The 23,427-nt window shown below is 49.8% G+C and overlaps 1 protein-coding gene across 1 annotated transcript in view; it reads left to right on the top strand.

Annotated features, from left to right (window-relative positions):
* CAPN13 (calpain 13) overlaps positions 1 to 23,427 on the top strand; it is a 90,344-nt gene that overhangs the window by 54,520 nt on the left and 12,397 nt on the right. Inside the window, exons 8-17 of the mRNA XM_086323631.1 lie at positions 2,803 to 2,888; positions 7,168 to 7,242; positions 9,271 to 9,416; positions 11,390 to 11,541; positions 17,628 to 17,830; positions 19,090 to 19,126; positions 19,482 to 19,538; positions 21,157 to 21,214; positions 21,308 to 21,366; positions 23,255 to 23,323. Coding sequence (XP_086179757.1) covers positions 2,803 to 2,888; positions 7,168 to 7,242; positions 9,271 to 9,416; positions 11,390 to 11,541; positions 17,628 to 17,830; positions 19,090 to 19,126; positions 19,482 to 19,538; positions 21,157 to 21,214; positions 21,308 to 21,366; positions 23,255 to 23,323 — 942 coding nt within the window. The remainder of the gene's footprint in view (positions 1 to 2,802; positions 2,889 to 7,167; positions 7,243 to 9,270; positions 9,417 to 11,389; positions 11,542 to 17,627; positions 17,831 to 19,089; positions 19,127 to 19,481; positions 19,539 to 21,156; positions 21,215 to 21,307; positions 21,367 to 23,254; positions 23,324 to 23,427) is intronic.

The following is a 23,427-nucleotide window of genomic DNA, read 5'->3' as shown; positions in this document are numbered from 1 at the left end:
TGATGGACAAGGAGGCCTGGCGTGCTGTGATTCATGGGGTTGCAAAGAGTCGGACACGACTGAGCGACTGAACTGAACTGGGTTCCTGGTGATGCTGCTCATGGCCCTGATGTTTTCCCCCCACAGCACATGCTTTGAGTTGTTCTTACAATGCATTAAGCAGTCTGAACAGGACATTCTCCTGTGACAGTAGGTGATGAAAACCGTGTGTCCTGCACGGTCCATTCCCGCCATTCCTGCCATTCTGTGGCTACTGACACTTCCCAACGTGCGCTCTCATCAGTCCCAACCTGGTGAGACGCTCTGTGAAAGCAGTATTTGGATGTTAGCACTTAAAGTCTCTGAGAAGGCCTGTATTAACAACGTAAGTGCAGCTTGGTTTTAATCTACTGTTAGCCATGAAACAATTTTCTCTAGGAGTCACTATTAACCACCTTGAACTCACATTCAAGAGGATACTTTCAAGGAATTATTATCCTAGGAAAGATGACCTGGATCACCTCTTCCCTGTGCCCACTTTCTGAGAGATCTGACCAGGGTCAGGGTACAGTCAGTAGCCAGGAAAGTGATGCAAGAAAGCTCACCCATTGTCAGATGCAGCTGTGACCTTGGCCTTGAAGGTGACTCCTGAGCCCCTTGGCCAAGGCCCATGTGATAACAGAGCCCTGTCAGAAAGAAGTAACACAGTCAGACAAGGACCCAAGAACTTGATTAAAGATTCTTCCTTCAGAAAGAGGGGCTTATAACTCTGACCATAAGTGCTAAGATTAAACCAGCCCATAAATGCAGCATGCTTTTTAATCTGCTCATCCTCCCTCTGGGCAGGACACAGACAGGAAGATAAATGAAATTGGCATTTTTTACTACACACCTACCTGGGTCGGTGACTCCCCGGGGCAAGGGGATGTGTGTTTCTCTGCACGCATCATTTAGCGCTGCCTCAGCCCCTTCCAGTCACTGGCTGCTCTTCTCCCGTGCCTGCCTGAGCCCCTGACTGTCCCTTAGGCACTAAGGGTGGCTTATTAAGCTTTTTGGACCACCAGAAGATTGTTTCTCACATCCCTGTTCCATGGGCTCCATCATATGCTGGCGGTTAGTAATACACCATGTACAAAGCTGGGGTCCCACAGATAGGGCATAGAAGGGGAACCCCCATCTCATGTGGCATTAAAAGTCAGAGTACCTTCCACTGCAGTGTCAGCCAGACAGGAGTAGACAGAAAAGAACTGTACGAAAGCTAGGTTCATGTGCCCTTCTCTGACCCCATTGCTGTCTCCTGTATGTGTGTTAGTTGCTCAGTCGTGTCCGACTCTTCGCAGCCCTGTAGACTGTAGCCCACCAGGCTCCTCTGTCCATGGAATTCTCCAGGCAAAAATTCTGGAATGGGTTGCCATACTCTTCTCCAGGGGGTCTTCCCCACTCAGGGATTGAACTCGGGCTTCCTGCCTTACAGGCAGATTCTTTACCATCTGAGCCTCCAGGGAAGCCTCTTGCTCCTTCATGGCACCACCCTTTTGGTAATCACAAGCTCGCCCAGGGTTTCCATGCAAGGTCAAAGTCTCAGCCACATCCAAGAATGAGCTGGGCCATGGAGCAGCTGTATCCTTTATCCACTCCCAATTCCAAAATTAAGAGCCTGGGCTTTGGAGACTGACCGTGGTGAGGATCAGAATTCCTCCTCTGCCACTCACTCTGTGGCCTTAGGAAAGTTGCTTAGCTTCTCCGATGCTCATTCTCCACCTCTGCAAGACAGGGGTTACATGAACATCTACCTGGGAGGATTGAAGGCTATAGCACACATCACACGCTCAGTCAGGCCTGGCTCTGGGCCTGCCTTCACACACGTTTCTTTTCCACGTGGAAATATTCCACTCAGAACTTTCTCCTCTGACCTGGAATTGGTGAACAAATCCTCCCCTTCTTCACCCCTCTGTCTCTTCCGACAACATTAACACCGATCAATATCACGGCTGCAATTCCATCATGCTTTAATTCCTCTCCCCAGGCAGAGGTCTACTGGATCCAGGAAGTTAAGTTCAAAGGGTTGTGATTGTTTTAACTTGCAACAAACAGTCCTGCCCTCTGGCCTTAGTGGTTTGCTGGCCTCCTTATCTGGGAGGGATAATGATGTGACCCCTTCCACCTCCACCCCCCCACCCCCCAGGAAGGAAGGAAATTTCAGAGCACTCAGAAGATGCCCCTACAGAGACAGGCTGCCAGAGCCAGGTGCAGCACCCCCCCTGCCCCCCGCCCCAGCTGCAGGCTGGGCGAGGGCTCAATTCCCAGGCAGTCCTCTTCCTGCTCAGATCAGCCTCCTCTATTGGCCTTGCTCAGGACAGTGCTGTGGAGACCCCAGCACAGCTCCCAAGGGGCTGCCAGCCAGGAAGCAGCTATTTCTGTGGAATAGAGATGCTGGCTGCAACAAGATGTGGAGGAGGCTGGGGACCCATAAAGATCTCCCCTCTGCAGCCGTGGCAGCACCATCTTCAGTGTTTATCAGCCATGCAGTCTCAGCTGGCACAGGCTTTAGGATGCAGTCTTACGGAATGAGGAAGCCGCACCTGCCTTCAAGGTGCTGCGCAGAAAAAAAAAAGGACCATTTTCTTCTCGATCTCATTCCAACTCCACACGGGCAGAAGCATTGATTTTTTTTTTTTTTCCTTTCCATTTTTTCTTCTGGCTGCAGCCAAATGAGGTCAGAAGTTAAATTAGTCCTTGGAGGTGAAAAGCAGCTGCATTCATATCCCTTCTGCCAACTTTTGCTGGGAAACACTGACAGTTTTCCTTTTCTGTTCTTTGCAGATTGAGTACAGGAGGAGCTGGGAGTATCTTATCCGCCTGTGGAACCCCTGGGGCAAGATCGAATGGAGAGGGCGCTGGAGCGACTGGTATGGCTTCTGGAAACCTTTCTCTCTCTCCTTCATGGACACCTGGTGTTCAGAGAGCACCCTGGCCTACGAGGGCAGCAGGTGGACCTCCCTGCGAGCCTATCCAGCTCACACCTGTGTGGGACTGTCCATCCATCACACACTCCCATGATGCCATTCACCAGGCATCATTTAGACACCTACTGTGTACTCTGTACTAAGTACACTGCGGGATGGGAGCTGTGGGACAAGAGATAGTGTCTGTCCTCCAGTGGGTACACCAGAGTAGTGAACTCATATACTACCTAGAATAAGTGAAAAATTAAAAGGGGTGGGGCAGGGCAGACGCTGGGTTCTACTTGGCAGACAGAGATGGAGAGCAGGAGCCTCAGCCCATAAAAGGATCCCATGGGATTCAGGTCCTGCTGAGGCTATGTCATCAGGATGGAAAAGCCTTCTTCTAGAGGGGGAGATGGCACACTGAGGCAAAGATCTGGCTGGTTTTTTGACTCAGTCCACCTGTGTTTGTCTCTCCTGCCCTGTCGGTCCAGACTCACCTTGCTGGCGGTGGGAGTGACGAGGGGAAGTGAGTCTTAGTTGTGGCCATGTTCCAGGCAGCTGCTCGCTGGCCCAGCTGACCTGTGGGGCCCCCGCTGTGTGGTCTGTGGTTCCTGGGAAGCTGGGCTGGCCTTTCCCAGCTGCCAGGAGGACTAACTCCTGGTCCCCACCCCTTTGCTGACTAAGAATGACACGGCAGTCCTGAGCGGGGATGGAGGGCCAGCCACAGCAGACTGGCTCCTCTTGGCTCCTCTCCTCCAGTGAGGCCCAGCCCATCCACAGGCCGCTGAGGACCTTTGTTAGGTCCATGGAAAGAGTCCAGAGGCCAAGGCAGCTTAGCACAAGGAAGAGATGATCAGAAAAGAAATGCAAAGCATTCAGGAGCACAAGAGAACAGGCCCAACAAGCAGTGAGCATCAACGCTACCTCCAGAAGCGTGTCCTGGAGGTAAAGGCCAGTGTTGCCCCTGTCCCCATCCTGACCCCTGTGCCCCAGGCTTTGTGGTGTATGATACTGTGTGGGTCCCGGGATCCTGTGTGAGCCCCAACAGCTGAGGTGCCTACACAAGTGGGGCTGGAGGGTAGTAACGTGAGAGAGATTGAGAGAGGAAATAGGTAACCTAACTTAGAGTAAACCTGTTGTGATCTCAGATGCCCTCTGAAAAAAGGGCAGCTAATCCCCCCTCCCCCGACAGAAGGGGAATGAACTTGCAAAACCACGAACCACTGGAAGCAATTTTGTTCCCTGCCGCCCTCCCTCCTTTTACTGTACCTCTGTTCTTTTCTTCTTCCCCAGGGGTATCCATAGCGCTACCAAGTCCCTCCCCCCACCTTCCCCATCATCACTCCAAGCTGCCCACTGTGGCCGGGGCTATCAGATTAGCCGGAATCCCTGACTGAGGCTGGCCACGACAGCAGGAGTAGAGGAAGGGAAGGTGTCTGCAGTACATCCTCCTTGAGTGAAAGAGGCAAGAAATTCACACGAGCTGATGTTCTGGCCACAGTCTCTGTTCAGTTCAGTTCAGTTCAGTCGCTCAGTCGTGTCCGACTCTTTGCGACCCCATGAATCACAGCACGCCAGGCCTCCCTGTCCATCACCAACTCCTGGAGTTCACTCAGACTCACGTCCATCAAGTCAGTGATGCCATCCAGCCGTCTCATCCTCTGTCATCCCCTTCTCCTCCTGCCCCCAATCCCTCCCAGCATCAGAATCTTCCCTGTGCTAGAGATCAAATGGCCAGTGAAGGCAACTAGGGACCCCAGAGGTGAGGGAAGAGAAGCTTCCCACGGGCAGGTCTGTCCAGGGATAGATGGATGGGGTTGAATGGAGTTCAACCAAAAAAAAAAATGGTATAACTCACTTTGAAAGTGATCCCTAGGTGGGAGGGAAGTGTCAGCCGCTGTACCTAGCCACAGTTATTGGTAGTGTGTTAAGGGCCAGGAAGCTGGCCTGGGGAGTGGAACAAGAGAGAAAGATGTGTCACAACCTGGAGCCAGGGAGCCTGGTGCCAGCTGAGAAGTTTAGATTTATGCCCTAGAGTCCTGAGGTTCATGGCCTTTGAACAGGGCCGAGAAGTGTGCAGAGCAGGAATGGGGGGTGGAGCCCACCACCCCTTCTCTGGTGGATCACATGACTGAGGGCTGAGGTTCACAATCCCCCACCAATGACCGGGCTGGAGGGAAGTGGCATGGCTGCATCCTCACGTTCCCCACCCGCTGGTCAGTTCCCGCCCTAGTTTTTAAGAACTGGAGACGGATCGGGAGAGCGGACGGTCTAATCTCAACCATAATAGAAATTTCAGTCACACACACTTAAAGGCAAACTTGCATGAATCAATAGCATATTGATTTACACTACATTTATTTTCCCTTACACACTGCAGAAAATGTAATTATCACTTAATTATAAAATTACCATTTTACAATAACACATCTGACTGGCTCAGCCTGCAGCCAGAAGCCTGAGTGATCCCTGCCTTGCTCTCCTGGCTCAGAGGTGACCCACCACCCACCCTGGAAGTTACTCCCAGAGAAAGATCTCATTACACTTTTGTGCCTATGGGGCCCATCTCCTATGAGCATGCCTCTGCTTTGAGGAGCAGGCTGGAAAGGAAGGGACAGCTACTCCCTTCTGCCTATAAGAGTATCCTTCACTGTAGACCCTAGGACTAGCTTCTGGAACACATCGTCCCAATGAGGCAGACAGCTTTAATTGTTTATTAAGCCAGCATAAAACTATAGCATTCTACTATACGACTCCTCTGGTGGCTCAGACGGTAAAGCATCTGCCTATAATGTGGGAGACCCGGGTTCAATCCCTGGGTCAGGAAGATCTGCTGGAGAAGGGAATGGCAGCCCACTCCAGTATTTTTTTCTATCCCCCCCTCCCCCGCCCCCACAAAAAAAGGGGCTCAAAGAAATGTAGACAGCTTCCCTTGTGGCTCAGAGGGTAAAGCGTCTGCCTACAATGCGGGAGACCCAGGTTCAATCCCTGGGTCGGGAAGTTCCCCTGGAAAAGGAAATGGCAACCCACTCCAGTACTCTTGCCTGGAGAATCCCATAGATGGAGGAACCTGGTAGGCTACAGTCCATGGGGTCCCAAAGAGTTGGACACGACTGAGCGACTTCACTTCACTTCTTCTACTATATGCCAAGGCATGTGTTCAGGCCCTATGTCGGATGATATTATGCAGTGCTGAGCAATGTCACTGATCTCATGGACCTTGGAGGCTAATTCGGGACAAGAAATATACAGGCACTAGTATCAGAGGGTGCTCAGTGCTGGGACAGGAGTGGTACAGTGTGCTGTGGGGGCTCAAAGGAGGGGCACCACGGTGGGGACAAGGAAGGTTTCCCAGCAGAAGTAACTTTTAGAAAGAAAAATGAATAGAAGTTATTGGGCTTCAGGACTGAAAGGATGAGGAGTATTCCAGGCAGAGGGAGCATCATGGTGAAGGCCAAGGTGGGGTGGAGGTTGGGTGCTGCCATGGCCACCGAACAGACCAGCATTTCTAAGAAACAAAGATATTCATTATTGTTGGAGTATGTAGTTCAAGGGCAGGGAGAACAGGTTGCTGCTCAGGTAAAGCTGGAGAGGTGGGCAGAGGTCAAGTTCTGTTTCAGAGTTTGAACTTCATCCTGAGAGTAGTGGGGCAGTGCTTCATGTGTTTATGGAACTGCCATAATCAGACTTCTGCTTTAGAAAGATCGTTTTGATTGGAGGTGTGGAGTATGAATAGGAAAGTGGGCAGGGCTGAGTTCTGGGAGGCCAGTCCACGAGGGAGATGAGGGTTCTTGAACTTGAACACAGCAATAAGGATGGAAATAATTGGATGGTTTTGAGAGGGGTTTAGAAGGTAGAATCAAGGCATCATTAATATTTGGTGATGGCTTGGATGTGGAGGGTACAAGAGAGAATAACCCTTCATGTTCTCACTTGGGCAATAGGAGAAGGCAGTGGGTGAGTATGGTTTGGAATAGGTTGATTTCAAGGTCATGGTGGGGCTCTGGTGGAGACAAGGGATGAAGCATAGCATGTATCATTCTAAAGGTCAGGAAAGAGGATAAGGCTGGGGACAGTGTAGAAGCTGTCAGCATAGAAAGAATCGTCAGGTAGAGTGACACTGTCCACTCGCACCTGGAAACTTCTGGAGGCCTGTGCAAAGGGCCCCTGTCAGGGCACGTGTGGTTGAAATGAAACATCCTAGGGGATCTCATCCTATGGTCTGTCTCTCCACGCCCAGGTCTCCAGAGTGGCAGGAAACCCACGACCAACGGAAAAGCCAGCTGTATGAGGATAAGGACAATGGCGAGTTTTGGTACTTTATTTCATTATTTGGTACTTTAAAAATTATTATTATATTTTAAATCTTTAACCGTTAGCCCAAACCCTCAATCCCCACCCTTTCCCTAAACTTTTGTGAGAATGAGGATTAGCTTTGCAGAGACCTATATAGAAGGAGCTTATTTTCTCCACCAAGACACCAAAGCTTTGAAAAAGATACTGTGTGTTCTCTCTTTGCATGAAAGGTCTTTCAGCTTTGAAGTATTAGAACTTGCAGCAGATGTTAATGGTGAAAAGGAATATTGGCACTAAAGCTTTGAAATCAGCAGTTTCCTGGCAACCAGGATGCATGGTTATTAGGCATGTAAATTCTTTGCCATCTTTTTGGAACCCTGGAGTGCCACAGTCTTTCCTGGCATGAATCGTAAAAGAGCAACTTGAGGTTAACCTCCCAGCCTTCTCTCTGGAGTTCTGAGTAAGATGTCAGTGTCATCACTCAGCAGCTATGTAAGACTAGATGCTTTAAAACATATCATCAGATAAAGAAGATGTGGTACATATATACGATGGAATTTGACTCAGCCATTAAAAAGAATGAAATAATGCCATTTGCAGAAACATGGATGGACCTGGAGAGTCATACTGAGTGAAGTTAAGTCAGACAGAGAAGGAGAAATATATGACATCCCTTATATGTGGAATCTAAAAAGAAATGATACAGTGAACTTACAAAACAGAAAGAGACTCACAGACTTAGAGAATGAACTTTACGGTTGCCAGGGGCAAGGGATAGTTAGGAAGTTTGAGAAGGTCCTGTACACACTGCTGTATTCAAAATGGACAACCAACAAAGACATACTGTATAGCACATGGAACTCCGCTCAGGGTTACGTGGCAGGCTGGGTGTTGGAGGGGAGTTGGGGGAGAATGGCTACGTGTATATATATGGCTGAGTCCCTTTGCTGTCCACCGGAAACTATTGAAAAATTGTTAATAAGTTAAACCTTAATACAACATTAAAAATTTTTTATTTTAAAAAATTAAAAAAACATCCTCAGCCCTACACTCACATTGTAAAGGATAAGATGGACATTTCTCTGATGAATTGTCTAGTTTTTTTAGCGACATATTTAAATAAAATTTAGCGTGTGTGAAAAAGAGACTAGGTCTAAGTAATTGAGAATCAGAGGGACAAATATAAATTAGACGGAAAAATATTTCCAGTCTTGCAACTTTAATCACAGGCGTGATTTTAGGTGTTGAATCCATTGTATTCTGATAAGGGCTTCCCAGATGGCTCGGTGGTAAAGACTCCACCTGCGATGCAGGAGACACAGGAAATGCGGGTTCCATCCCTCCGTCAGGAAGATCCCCTGAAGAAGGAAATGACAACCCATTCCGGTATTCTTGCCTGGAAAATCCCATGGACAGAGGAGCCTGGCGAGCTACAGCCCATGGGGTCACAAAGAGTTGGACACAGCAGAGAGATTGAGCACACACAAGCACAAGACTTCAATAGTGCATTTGGCAAAGGGCCTATGGAAAGGTGATTTTATTAGCAGAGTGTAGGACCCAGAACAGAAAGAGACTGACAGTCATCTTGCTGGTCAGAAAAGGGGCCTGTGGAACCCATAATTTAACTGTGTCCTTGTCCTCCCCATAATTTGACTGTGTCCTTGGGCTTCCCTGATGGTTCAGCTGGTAAAGAATCTGCCTGCAATGTGGGAGACCTGGGTTGGATCCCTGTGTTGGGAAGATCCCCTGGAGGAGGGAACAGCTGCCTAGTCCAGTATTCTGGCCTGGAGAGTTCCATGGACTATTCCATGGGGTTGCAAAGAGTTGGACACGACTGAGCAACTTTCGCTTTCACTTGTCCTCCCAGGAGAAATCAGAAGGGCATTTGCCCGCAAATGAACCAGAATGGGGTTCTGGTCTTTGGGTAGGACAGTGGTAAATCAGTGGATACTGTAGTTGACAGGCAAAGGGACAGTAAAGTGATGGGAACCTCCAACCAAGGAACAAACCAGTGGTCACTAAAGCGATGTGTCTCTGTTTATAACAGGATGTCATGTCAAGATTTCCGAGATAACTTCTTCGGCCTGTTTATATGTAACCAAGTTCCAATCAGCCTGGACCATGGAAGCACGCCCCATGAAAGATGGTCCCAAATGATGTTTAAGGACCACTTAATTCCAGGAAACACTGAAGGTAGCTATGACAGTAATTATTCTACCAGGTGAGAAGTTGCCAGCTCTTGCCCTATCCTGGCTTAAGCTCTCAGGGGCCTTTGATTCTAGACCATCAGCCTAAAGAAGGGGAGGACTTTGTCAGCCCAAAGGGACAACTGTGTTTCTCTAGGAGAAATGATTGCTGGAGGGGGTGGGTGGGAGGCTCTCAGATATGCCTCCCCTGGCTTTTTGCTTTCCCACAGCCCTCCCAGGACTAGAATGGGGCCATTGCACTTCAGTGATTATCCAGGACTTTGGGAGGGCTGTGAGAAGAACACTGGACATGTGTCAGGGCCTGGGTTCAACCATTGTCTTTGCCACATTTTGGCTTTGTGGCTCTGGTCTCTCTGTCCTAAGTCTCTGTAACTGTTCCCAGTGAAATTAGTCATCTCTGTCTGCCCCTGGAAGCCACAAAGCCTCATCCAGGCACCAGGGAGCATACTCCTGCCCTTGTTGGTTGATGTTGATTGGTACTTGCAGCCTGCAGCACTGTACTGAGGTCCCAGAGGTGGGCGTCTCAGAGCCTGTCTTTGGGCTCCTGGAAGATGAGTTTTATTGATGAGATTTTAAGGGAGTGAGTGACATAGTCTCACTTTGCCTTGGCTCCCCATTTGTGACATGGGTGAGTGAAATATCACCCTCTGAAGATGAACCTGAGTGTGATTACACACCTGGATAGGAAAGGCTATGCAAACAATGTATTTGTGTGCGTGTGTGTGTGTGCACTTGCACCTCGACATGCGCATTCCCTCTCCTTGGCCCCAGCCTGCCAAGAATAGTGTGTTTGAATGATCTCACCACCTACCCTCCCCCATCTTTTCACTCTGCTGGTCAGAGAAGCTAGTCACCAGGAGGCCATGGGCAGATTCTGAGAAGTCACTGAGTCACTCTTAGGCAGCAAGTTGACTGATTTAATCTTCCTGAGCTCCATCTACCCAACTGTGGGGCTAAAGCACTCTTCCCTAGATATAGTGCAGGTCGAGGAACTAACCAGAATTATACATTGCCGCCATCTTTAGTAATTCCTTACAAGGGAGAGAGGGCAGGGAGGCAGCCAACAGCACCAGCTATGTGCTGCTAAGTGCACTTGAGTGTATCATCTTTGATCCTCACAAAGCTATGAGGTCATATATGTCTCCCTCTTTGCCTTTCAGAGCTTCCCAATTGTGCCTTAACCTTCTGAGGTTTACTAATTCATCTCTATCTTGATTTATCTTCATTTATTTTTCATATGTTATCTCCCACGCATTTGAATCTAATGGTTTTCACATTAGTGATCTCCCTCTGGCTTTGGTGAGGACACTTGGGTAGCAGAGTTCTATGAATTGACATCTCTCAGCCTCTCTTCCTCTGTCTTCATGTGTGCTTGGGGGTTTGACATCATTTCATGGCTCCATGGTTGTCCCCAGTGCATAAGCTCATATATACCTGAGGCCTCTGGAATCCCACTTATTATAAAAATTGTTTATGTTTAGTCACTAAGTCATGTCTGACTCTGCAACCCCATGGACTATAGCCCACCTGGCTTCTCTGTCCATGAGATTTCCTAGCCAAGAATACTGGGGTAGATTGCCATTTCCTTCTCCAGGGGATCGTCCCAAATCCAGGGATTGAACCCACATCTCCTGCATTGGCGAGCGAATTCTTTACCATGGAGCCACCAGGGAAGCCTTTTGTAAAAATAGCCCTCCATTTTACAGTGTAAGAAACATTTTCATTACATAGGAACTATACTTTCCCTCCTTGTTTTTAAGAAGAGACTAAGGCTCACAAAATAAAGCAGCTTGTGCCACAACTAGTAACTATGGGGACTGGAACCCTGGTCATAGGTCTTCACATCCAGAGTTTCTTCCACAACCCACTGAACTGGGCTTGGCTCTCTGAAGTGATCATGGTCCCATCCCAGAACCCCAGGGACAAGCTGAGGTCCAATCACTGCTGTTTTTCATGCAGGATACCAGAGGGGCATGCAATACATCTTCTCTGTGCCAGACAGCATGGAAAACAACAATGTCATCATGTCCTTCAACATTGGGCCACAAAATTTAAAGGCAAAAGACAGGACATTTCCACTGAAGTATGAGGTGTTCAAGGTAAGGCAGTATGTTTCAGGGCTTGCCCTTTGGGGACATTTCCATACACCTTGGGTGGAGAAAGCAACTGACTAGCCTGGGAAATTTCACTTGGCAACAGACTCAGAGATAAAACCAAAAGGGCAATTGAGTTCACCTGGTTCGAGTCTATGAATTTGCAGGAAAACCTGAGACAGAAGAGTGCAATGGGACACACCTCCTGTCCTTGTCACTTGTCACAATTTCCTGGTATGCTGGTGGCTCTAATGCTTGTTCCTCAAAAAGTAATCTGGTCCAAGGCCAGCAGTTGTAACAGTGCATATTCCCAGGACCACCCTCCAGCCTGCTGAGTCCCAGTCAATTCCCCTGGGCAGAGCCTGAAAGTCTGCATTGTAATGAGCTCTCTGGAGACTTCGTATACCCAGGAATGTTTGAGGATCATTGGTTACACTCTGGGAGGAGTTTAAGGAAAAAAACAGTCCTGGGTATACATCCGGGAGGTGCATTTTTCTCTCACGCTGCAACTAAAGTCTGGTGAAAGTTCCATGGTTGGCTTACAAGCATCTGCTTGGCCACTCATCCAAGGCCAGGCCTTCCTCTCTACCCAACCTCCCCTCCCCTCCCCTCCCCTCCCCTCCCCTCTCATGGCTCTCCCAGCCAGCCCTTCAGCTCTGAAGGGGTCATCTCCTCCCCTCGCCTACTCATACTCACCTGCACACACCCTAACTGTGAGTAGATGATCAGGGAATTCTTTTTTTAAAAAAATACCATGTAAAATAAAGGAGTTATGAAAGAAAATCTGACACCCTTGATCCCTTCTCCTTTCCCAAATAATTTAATGCATCCCAAAGATCAAGTGAAGGATCCTCAAAGCATACATCCTGCAGCCTCTCTGCACAAACATCCGATGCTGGGATCCTCTGTCCCCATGTCAGAGGTGAAGTGACATTGTCAGAGTTAATGGCAGAACTGGGAACTGGGCACCAGATGTCTCTCAGGCCTTCAGTACACCCATCATCTGTGTGACTGGAGCTCTGATTATGGCATCTTTAGGATGGAGCCCAGGAATGTTAGCCGAGACTAAGGCAATATTCACATCTAAGGCCTCAGCCCCCTCATGGACAGGCAGAACTCCTGGGTCCTGAAACAGTCCTGTGTACTGGCTATGGTTCACTCTAATAGGAAGGCCTTGCTGATAGAGAACTTCAGAGTTCCAAGTGTGTTCACATTCATTGTCTCAAAAACCCTAGTACACCTGCTTTTATAGATATGGAAGTCACAGGTCAGGGAGAATGAATGTCCCACCCAAGGTGCAGCAAGATGGTGACAGGGGTGTGCCTGAGACCAGAACTTGTGGCCCCAGGACCAAAGCTCTCAGCAGGACTTAGGCATGTGCCTTTCTGGTGATGCTCACAGTGCAAAGAAAAACAATGCTTCTGGTTCTAGAAGGTAGAGAACCCTTTGGATCCTGTTATCTCTGAACACATTTCCACTTCTAGTTGCATGAAATCAATGGAAAAGACCATACATTTGAGGTGCCTCAAACCAGCAGAGACTATCAAAAGAACATCGTTGGATGCTGTAGTGGACAGGTGTCCTTTTCATCACCACTGGGTACATGTGAACCCTTTCCATGTGGGCGGGGACTAGGCAGGGCCTGGTCTCCCACTGCAGCAAAGAGGTCAAATATTGCCTCTCCCAGCCCTTGGATACAAAGGAGTAGACTGTTGGGCCAGGCTTGTCCAATCAGATATTCTTGGTCATTCTAGGGCTCGAGTCTTGAGAAAGTAACTAAAGGACGTGGGGTCAGCTGAAGGATTCTTTATAGCAAATCTTTGGGCCCATGAGCAGCAATGCAGTCAGATCCGGTGGTGGTGTCCAGCTGTGTAGCCGTCTCTTTTCATTCCTGCTTTAGATTTCCCATTGAGTCTCTGACTTCCCTTTCCATAAATTACTTTTTGCTCACTCCACCCTAGATTGGTTTCCACTGTGTTTGGCCAAGGATCCCAATTGATTCAGGTGCCTCCTAAGAGTACCCTCAACTTCAAAGTCCCCCAGCTCCTCACCTCTGAGAAAAAACAAAACAAAAGGAGTTGGGAAAGGCTGGGATGGAATGAGGCACCTGGTATACCCAGTCAGACTTTTACAGTTCAGGACCAGACAGGGCTACTAAAAATATTTCAGCCTACTCTTCTGTTTCCTAATGTGAGAAGTCCAGAGAGGATATGGGGGCTGTCCCCACTGCACAGAAGTTGGGTGTGTACTTTGTATTGTCATCTATGATTCTAGGTTGCCCCAGAGCCAGACAATGTAGCAGCCTTGTGTTTACTGATTTGCCCAGAGTCTTTATGGTTCAGGAACAAGATTTTAATCATATCTGTTTTCTAAATGTTGTCAAGCCCGTTTGTCTACTTTCCAACTGCTGCTGCTGCTAAGTTGCTTCAGTCATGTCTGACTCTGTGCGACCCCATAGACTGCAGCCCACCAGGCTCCCCAGTCCCTGGGATTCTCCAGGCAAGAACACTGGCTGCCTTATTTCTCATCTGCCCACCTTGCTGAAGGGTCATGCAGACCTCAGCTTCCCAGGAGGTTCAGTAGTAAAGAATCTGCCTGCCAATGCAGGAGACATGGGTTTGATCCCTAGGTCAGGAAGATCCCCTGGAGAAGGAAATGGCAACCCACTCCAGTATTCTTGGCTGGGAAATCCCATGGACAGAGGAGCCTGGTGGGCTACAGTCCACGGGGTCGCAAAAGAGTCAGACAGGACTTGGCAACTAAACAACAACAATGTGTAGACCCATGAGCTCCTCAGGCTCCCTGGAGATCCCACTGCATCTTGGAGGATCCTGGATTGAGTCCAGACCTTGACAACTCGAGAGACACTTGTGGGGTCCTTCCACAGTTCTGTTGAGAAATAAGCCATGTTAATGCCAGCAACTATGCTTTGAAGTCTCCAGGGCTCCAGTGGTGTTGTGGGTACAGGGCTGCCACCTTGGCATGGGCTTGTGACCCTTCAAGTGCTATGGGAGCATGGCTCTGCCTTGTAGCAAACCAAACATGGGTGATATGCAAATAGGCAGGGAGAAGACCGAAAGGAAAAAGGGAAGGGTGGACAAGCTTCATCCTCCCCGAGGCTGGACTTTCCTCCTCCCTTCCAGCTCACCCCTGAGCTACAGAGATGTCTGAAGAAGGCAAGTCAAATGGTCTATACACCTAAGTGGAGCCAAGGATCAGCAGTAGAATAGAACTGAAACCCATGCCAACATGAAATACAGTGCCTGGAGGTGGTGGGTATTAATTGAAAAGGAAGCAACACAGCTTTCTGTCTTCTCACCTCTGCTACTGAGACCGCAGAGCCTCAGTTTCCACACTCATAGAATAAGGAGCCTACCTTTTGCTTGGGATTACTGTGACAATCCAATACATTACATGGAATTACTTTGTAAACCCTGAAGTGGCTTAAAAATGGGACTCCATCTTCAGTGCTTCCTTCTACAACATGGGCAGAGTGGAACATAGACATTTCCCCAGACACACATATACATCCCTACAAACGCTGGGATGCAGTGGGGTGGGGACATTAGAACAAACTCCCATCATGCTTTACAGTAACCTGACAGAACAAGTTTCCTTCTCATTGGAGCTCCAGAGCTGGAGAATTTACACTTGATCCAGGTTCTGTCTTCCTTCCAGTCCCCATCACCATTTACCTTTTCCTCTCAAGTTTATCATCATTGCTGTGAAGAGTAACCAAGCTGAGATGATAAAGGAAGACTCTCCTCTCCTCAAACACCTCCCCCACCCTTGATTTCCTTCCCTTCAGATCTCTACAGCAGCTGGCTTTCCTTTCTTGTAGCTTCACATGGGGAAAGAGTGATGGTCCCCATTCACCCCCTGGGTGTTCCAGGGAACAGGCTGGGCGAGCAAGAAAAAGGAACACAGAGCCCTGGGCTGGGCTGCTCGGATCTACTCACCGTTGGGTTTTTGTTTGGGTTCCTGAACCTGCCTTTCTTCTCTTCCCACAGGTCGACTATCAGGTATGGCCACCGCCCTTGCCATCTGTTGTTACTGCTATGCCTCTTCCAACACCCTTGACCTCCATGTGTCTCTCGCTGTTCGGTGGCTGCCAGTTCAGTCTTGCTATGTCCTGCAGCAGACATAAGCTTAGAACTTCCAAACAGGTCAACAACACAGGAAATATTTCAGCTGTGATCATCTAAAGCTGGATTCCTTGGGTTGTTCTCTGGCTTGACGTCCCAGAGAGGCTGCAACCATGAAAACATCCTCAACATTTGGCCCCTGATAGATAAGATTGATGCTGCTGATTGCTTCTAACATGAGAGACAGGACTAATGGGTATTTTTAGCCTCCTGTATTCTTTTTCAGCCCCCAAACCCACCACAACTAGGATGCATGCAACGCAAATACAAGCTCAAGGCATGTCCTCCAACCCTTCTTACAACCATATCACTGCCACCACCCTCCTGCTAGCTGCTGCCGCCACTACGACCCCACCCCCCACCCCAGTAAATATTGTGGCTTGGCATGGGTGAAAGGTGACCCAAATATGGGTAAGGATGGAGAAGGAAATACAGAGTTTGGGAAACCTAACCTCACAGGTACTCAGACCACTTAAATAGATGTGTGCTCTGTGGTGCTGTTATTGCCGAAGGGAGGTGCACGTGACCAGACCGAGGATGGAAGGGAGAAGAGATGGAGCAGCGTGGAGCCACAGTCAATGAGTAGTGACTGCAGCCTGCTGGCAGGTCCAGGGACCCTCCTCCAGACCTCCCAGAGGTGCCGTGATGGAGAGACAGAGGCTGGGATAAGAGCCTCTGAGCAGGAGACACACAGAAGCCCAGGCAGACTGCAGACAGCAAGGCCTGTCTGTCACAGTGGCGGCACAGCCACAGAGCTGCATTTAGGGTCTGACTCTGGTTCTCAGCATACCAGTCATGAAATTAGAACTTCTGGAAGGACTTCAAGGGCAGCACTTAAGTGCAAGAAACAGGTCAGGGTTCTAGTTCTCACAGCTGGAGAATGAAATGAGGACTTGATTAAAGAAAAGGCATGAGCCCCTTCCCTGGAATTACAGGGTCAGGTCTTGTGATTGTAGGAGGCTCAAAGCCCACACACCTCTGTACATACTGCCTTCCCATGTGCGTGTGCGTACACACACACACACACACACACACACGCGCGCGCACGCACGCAGAACAGTGCTGACTCTCTGGAGAACTGATCTCATCGTTGATTTTGCCAGAAAGGCCCAAGCGAGGTAGGCTCCAAACCTACTGGGGCTGCTGCTGCTGTCAGCAGAACCACTGTGGAGCCTCAGCCGAGCTCCCTGCTGCTCAGTAGCCACCGTGGTCTCCTCGTACAGCCCAGCCTGGTCCCCAGCCCCTGCAGAGAACCTCTCCCGTCTCCGTTTCCCCCCAAGGCAGAGCTCACAAGTAGTCATTTCACGCTGCGTGATCATTCTAAATGGAATCCCAATCTCAACTGTATTGGGGAAAATTTATTTAGTAAAGGGTTTTTATTATGTAATAGGTATGTGACATCCGGTAGTAGGAACTGCATTATATTTATTGTTTTGTCTCTAAGCAAATATTGAAAAAAAAGGAAAATGATCAGGGCCTATTATTCTCCAGTGAGAAGGCATTTCAGGACTTCACTGGAAGGACCAGAGGGAGTGAAAGGCCCCCAGCTGCACAGTGCTTCAGGGGTCCAAGAGCGCTTTGCAAAAGAGCCCAGGGAGAAGGGACTTGAGGGGCTCTGAAGGTAATCTAGGACTGGAAGAATCTCACTAGTTTTCATGGAATTCGTCTTTATATATAAGCAGAGCGATAAACCCAGAAGCCCAGGATGCTGTAAGATTTAATGAGGTAAAACCATGTACCATATTTCCTTGCATTCATTGCAGTGTTAGCATCTATATTAAATAACAGTCTGAACTCTATTGCATTTTGAGACTTCAGGTAAGCAACTGTGTCTCCCTTTTCAGGGCCTGTAGGGCTGTTCTGAGGGATAGTGAGGGGCCTGGGAGGTGGGGGTTCTCTCCCAGTGTCTGGGGCCCATAGACATAGGGGGTTTCTCACCAAACATCCCATCTCCTCTAGTTCCAGCACTTCCAAGACAGATTGCCATCCACCTTCTTCTCCCAATTCAGAATTGCTGAGAAGGGCATTGTGTCTGAAACCACGTGCAACCTCACAGAGTGCTTCAGTCTGAGCCCCGGGACCTACGTGGTGGTCGTCTCCGAGGGCAGAGAAGCTGTTGAATTCTTGCTCCGAATCTTCCTGAAGATGCCAAACAGTGACAGGTACAGAACTTCTGGGATTCTAAACGTTTTTATCCTACTTAATTTTATAAGAACACATCATATCATTCTGTGCGGCAATGCACTGTGTCAGTGGGGGACACAGCATGGCCCTCACTCTGGAGAAACTCAACGCCAAGTCCAATGCCAAGACAAAAAAGAGGGTGGGGATGTTGCTTGATGGAAGGCAGGGTCACATGGGAGACTGGAGGGACCCATCTCTGGCAAGAGGGCCGGAGGAAGGCTTCTTGGGGGCATGGCATGTGAGCTAGTCCTTGAGAAAAAACATAACTCAGAGTTTCAAAGGGGAGGGCAGTGCTGTTGTTCAGTTGCTCAATCATGTCTGACTCTTTGCGACCCCATGGACTGCAGCACACCAGGCTTTGCTGTCCTTCCCCATCTTCCAAAGTTTGCCCAGATTGACGTCCATTGAGTCGGTGATGCCATCAAACCATCTCATCCTCTGTCGTCCCCTTCTCCTGCTTTCAGTCTTTCCCAGCATTGGAGTCTTTTCTGATGAGTTGGCTCTTTGCATCAAGTGGCCAAGTATTGGAGCTTCAGATTCAGCATCAGTCCTTCCAATGAATATTAAGGGCTGATTTCCTCTAGGATTGACTGGTTTGACCTTCTTGTAGTCCAAGGGACTCTGGCGGAGGAAAAAAGCATGAGGAGAAACAGGGAAGTGGGCGAGGATGGGGCTCATTGAAGAATCAGCAGAGCTGTCCGTAATGCGCAGGAAGGTGGTACATGACATGCGTGGTAGTTGTCTGAAATGTGGCCAGAATGTGGAATCACTGCCAAGTCGGCAGTTAAGACTGGGACCAACAGCACACCCGCTGCTGGGGCACCGAGGCAGGTATCGCTGCTGCCATGGCAGTCTTCACAGTTGAGTGCAGATGAGGCTGTCTCAGTCCAGCATTCCATGCGGTCACTGTGCCATGACTCAGAGTTGGAACCTAAGACAAATCTTACTTGCCATCTTGGCAATGGGGGTCACTAAACACCCATATTTGGGTGTGAAAGGAACAGTTTCCTAAATGATTTGAAGGCCAGGGGAGGCCCGTCCTGAAGACTGGACATGAGGTCACAATGTTCATCTGTCTCCTGACTGCCCACTTCACAGCCCGCTGTGCTGCGGGCTCTCCACGCATGTCCTTGGCATAGATGCCCAATGCCTCCAGAGGTGCCCACCATATGTAAGCATGAGCCTCCTTTGAATAGTGAGCTGGTCATCCTTGTCACACTGTCCCCTGGTTTTCTAGGAACCTGGATGGCAGTCTCAACCTGAGAACCCTGCAGGTAGGTGTGCCTCAAGGCTTGGTTGGCAGCCTTCAGTGGGTCACGGCCCATCCCCAAGAGCTTCTATCTCCTTCTTTCTGCCTCACCACTGACCAGTGAGTGAGAGATACCACAACGGGCTGGTGACAGCTCCAAGGGGACAGGGACGAGGGGAGAAGCCCAGGCTTCAGAGGCCAGGCTGGACCCAACCATCTTCCTTCCACAAGCTTCCATTTTCCTATTCCCCACTAAGGTTTGATCCAGTTGCTGGATGAAGCCTCTTATTTCCAAGTGGGAGGTTCTGGGTCCCTCACTGTATCAGACAGGGGATCCCTTTCCCAGAAATTTGATGTTGGCTGTTCTTCCTTACATCCAGGCAAGTCTTCCAGAAAATGGGTCCCAGCAGAGCATTTTCTACAAGTACGCTCAGCAGGTACTGTACTTAGCAACATGGCCATGAGGGGCCCTGCCTAGGACAGGGATGAAGAGGTGAGAGGAAAGAAAGCCTCTCCCAGGTCCTTACCAGGCTAGAGAGGAAGATGACTGGCCTCTCTCCCTGGATGCCACCAGAACTGATCCGGGGAGACGGGATGCCCCAATTAGGTGACATCTGGGGTGAAGTGTAGTTTTGAAAGGGAGGGGCTCCTTATAGGAGGGTGAGATGTATAAATCTTTTAACAAGCCGTCGGCAATGCCCCTGAAAATCTTCCCTTCTCCCGTTCTGCCGCCTCCCACTGCCATTGGCACCCTTCCTCCTGGGAGCTGGCCAGCTTTCAGAAGGCACCACTAGCCTTCTTCTTGCCAAGCCACCTATGTGCACAAGGGATTTTCTTAATGGTTTAATAAGCTGTTATAAAGATCCTTGACTTGTCAGGAGAAAAACAGCTGCCAAGGGCTCCACACGATGGGCCTCTTACCATTAGTCATCATGTCAGTATGGAAACAGAAAGCCATATGGGTGACCGTACGCACTGAGCTGGCCTCGGGAAGACAGGTGGGCAGTTCTCGGGCCCTCGCTGTGTCAGACAGGTGACCTCCTTCCCCAGAAATGTGGGTTCCCAGAAGACCCCCAAGGAGGCGTCTTCTCCCCCCTGACCTCGTGGTGCTCTGCAGAGCCACTGCTGGAGCCCTCTCGCCAGCTCCTTCTCCCGTGGGACAAGCTTTCCCAGGGTGGTGACATCTCATTATGCCCTCGCTTTTACCAGGCTGGGTGTGAGAAACACCTGCATGGGGCACAGCTCTGCTTCTCCATAAAATCATCATGGAAGCCACTGCCTCTAAAGCTGGTCAGGGTCCTCAACAGAAAAGGGAAGGCAGTTAACACCTTCAGGAGTTCAAGCCAGGAAGAGTGTCTCGCCCCTCAACCTCTGTTGCTTCCTGTTTTTCATCCAAGGGAAACCGTGATGTCTCCCTTTCTGGCTTCTGTGGCTGGGAAGATGAATGCTAAGTCATGTGCTCAGCGAGAGCAGCTTCTCTTAGCCTGGATTCCTGGCATGTGTCTCTTCTCACCACACACACACAACACACAGTAGCCGTGTCTTCTCTCACTCCCATCTTTCTGGAAGCAGATGGGGACACACACCTGCAGGGCGGAATTGATTCATTCAGCAATACTTCTCCCGAGGGGCTCCCAAGTGCCTGGTATGATGGGGAGGAAGCAAACACTGCTTTCAGCCCAATAATGAATACAGAGAGAAATGCAAGGTGACCCTCACCGGGAACCAAGTGTCAGGAGTGATCAGCACTGCAGATGTTCAGGGAGGGAGCTATGGCCTGGAGCAATCAGGAAAGGCTTCATGGGAATTCCCTGGAGCCCTGGTGGTTAGGATTCCATGCTTTCACTGCTGAGGGCACGGGTTCAATCCCTGGTGAGGTAACTGAGATCTCAAGTCGCGCCGCGTGGCCAAAAAGAAAAAGGAAAGGCTTCATGACAAAGGTGAGATGGGAACTTAAGTGCTCAGACACCCCAGTGCTTTCACAGTCAGGCGGGCATGGCCCCTCAGTTCCTGGGCACTGATGTGATTCCTGCATCCCTTCCTCATTTGGAGCAGGGGCTGGACATTGATGCTACGCAGCTTCAGAGCCTTCTCAACCGGGAATTCCTAAGAGGTAAGGACCTGCTGGCCCGGCCCCATCCCCATGGCCGCGCCAGGCCAACACCGCCCTCTCTGACCTCTCAGTCCTTTCTGCTCTTCTGCTCAGGACCTCCAGGGGACCCGTTCTCCTTGGATGAGTGCCGCAGCCTCGTGGCTCTGATGGATGTATCCTTTGCAGTCACCATCCACCCCCCACTGCCTCCCAGCACTGAGAGCCTGTCTGCTCCATCAGCTTCCCCAAGGATCTAACTGGGACAGTAGAGAATCTTTTTTCACTCTGTTTTCTCTTCTTCCTTGGTTCTAAGGGCTCACCAAAGAGCCTGGGCTTCTGGGGACTCTGCACGAACTCACTAACTCTCTAGAACCACCATAGCAACAACACTTACTATGGTACTTAGAATGGTACTGATAGATATTTTTTCCCTTGTAGTTCTTGCAAGAATCTCTGTGATATAAGAAGTATTGTCCCATGGTACAATGGAAGAAACGGGTTCAGAGAGGTTTAGTCATTCACCCAGATCGCACAGCTAGTCAGGATTTGTGCCTGGATTTGGACTTGAAGTTTTCAGCTTCCAAAGCCCATGTTCTAATCGTATTCTTCACTGCTTAGCAAAGGATAGTATCCTAACTTCTTTACTTCTACCCCTCTCCTTACCACTATTTAAATCCCTTGCTCAACAAACCCCCAGTTCAATAAAGGTTAACAACCACCAAAGTGAAAGTCGTTCAGTCGTGTCCAACTCTTTGTGACCTTGTGGACTATACAGTCCATCCAGCTAATGGAGGAAATCCTAGGTCTGCATGGCAGTTACACCCTGTTATTACTATTCTGTTGCATTGACAGATGAGACTGGGCTGGGCAGTGCAGTGACTTGCCCTAGTTCTGTGGCCACAAGTGGCTGGACTAGGACCCAAGCCCAGGATCTTCTGCCTCCCATCCTGACTTCCACTCCCCTGGGAGCCATTTCTCCCCTGCCACTCCATCTCCCCGCTGGTGGGCATATCCCTCAGGGGTCACCTTGCAACTCTCCCCTCGCTATGCACTGTCTCCCTGAGGAGACACAGATCCCCCAGCTCTTTCACTCTTAACAAGGCTCTACTGGGGACATGAAGCTGGGCATTGTCGAACAAGAGCCATCTTGATGAACTCATCAGTCAGGCCCTGTCTCTTGACTGTTGTATAGAATCACTCGGAGACACTGCTCATCCCTGCAGATAAATCAGAATGGCACTCAGGAGCCCTGCAGCCTAGGGCAGGTAACCCCAGGGGAGGTCATGTCGGACCCCTGCGCAGAAGACCAGTCTTTCCTACCCTTCCTTCTGCTCACCCGTCAGCTCCCCTCCAGTGCCACAGAGATCCATTCTTTCCATTAGTTCTCATTAAACTCTTGGTAAGGAAGGACCAGGCTTCCCTGGTGGCTCAGATGGTAAAGAATCCACCTGAAATGTGGGAGACCTTGGTTCGATCCCCAGGTTGGGAAGATTCCCTGGAGAAGGGTATGGCAACCCACTCCAGTATTCTTGCCTGAAGAATCCCCATGGACAGAGGAGTCTGGCGGGCTGCAGTTCACGGGGTCGCAAAGAGTTGGACACGACTCGGCAACTAAGCACAGCACACAGCGTGGAGGGACCAGGGCCGGCTTTAATACCCAGAATGTGGTCCATCCATGGCCGCACACTTAGCACATGTGCTCATCTCTCAGCCCACCTCAGGAGTTGCAGTCACCTCCCCACACTGCTGCTTCCCACTCCCCTCTACAAGGGGGACCCACCCCAACTGGTGAAGGCTGTGTTTGGGGTTCAACCTCTTTCCATGGGTGCAAATGACGTTGGCATCCCTTTCTCAGGGCTGCCTTCTTCCAATTGCCCATTTTCTCCTGTGAAATGAATCTAAGCCAGGTCTCTTTTAGACGCATCAGAGCCAGCTGGCGTGGGGTCACATCCAGGTGACTCTGGACCGCCTGTGTTACTAGGTGACGGATGGAGCCTCTCCATGCCTGAGGCCCCTCTGCTCACTGCACGCAAGACTGCTTGACTCTTAACTCCCCACCAGCTGAAGGTGAACGGGCGACTTGACCAGGAGGAGTTTTCAAGGCTGTGGAGCCGTCTCGTCCACTGCCAGGTACCAGCATGTTCTCTCTTGACGAGTGTTCATTCCAACTGGGTTGGCACAGATTTACTGGGTGCCTGATTCTGCCCCAGCATTGAGGGCTGTGATAGAAGGGG

Source organism: Bos grunniens, chromosome 11, assembly GCF_055505025.1.
Source record: "Bos grunniens cultivar Pamir isolate PY7600 chromosome 11, Bosgru_T2T1.0, whole genome shotgun sequence".
Classification (NCBI taxonomy): Eukaryota; Metazoa; Chordata; class Mammalia; order Artiodactyla; family Bovidae; genus Bos; species Bos grunniens.
This window is presented reverse-complemented; position numbering and strand designations above follow the sequence as displayed.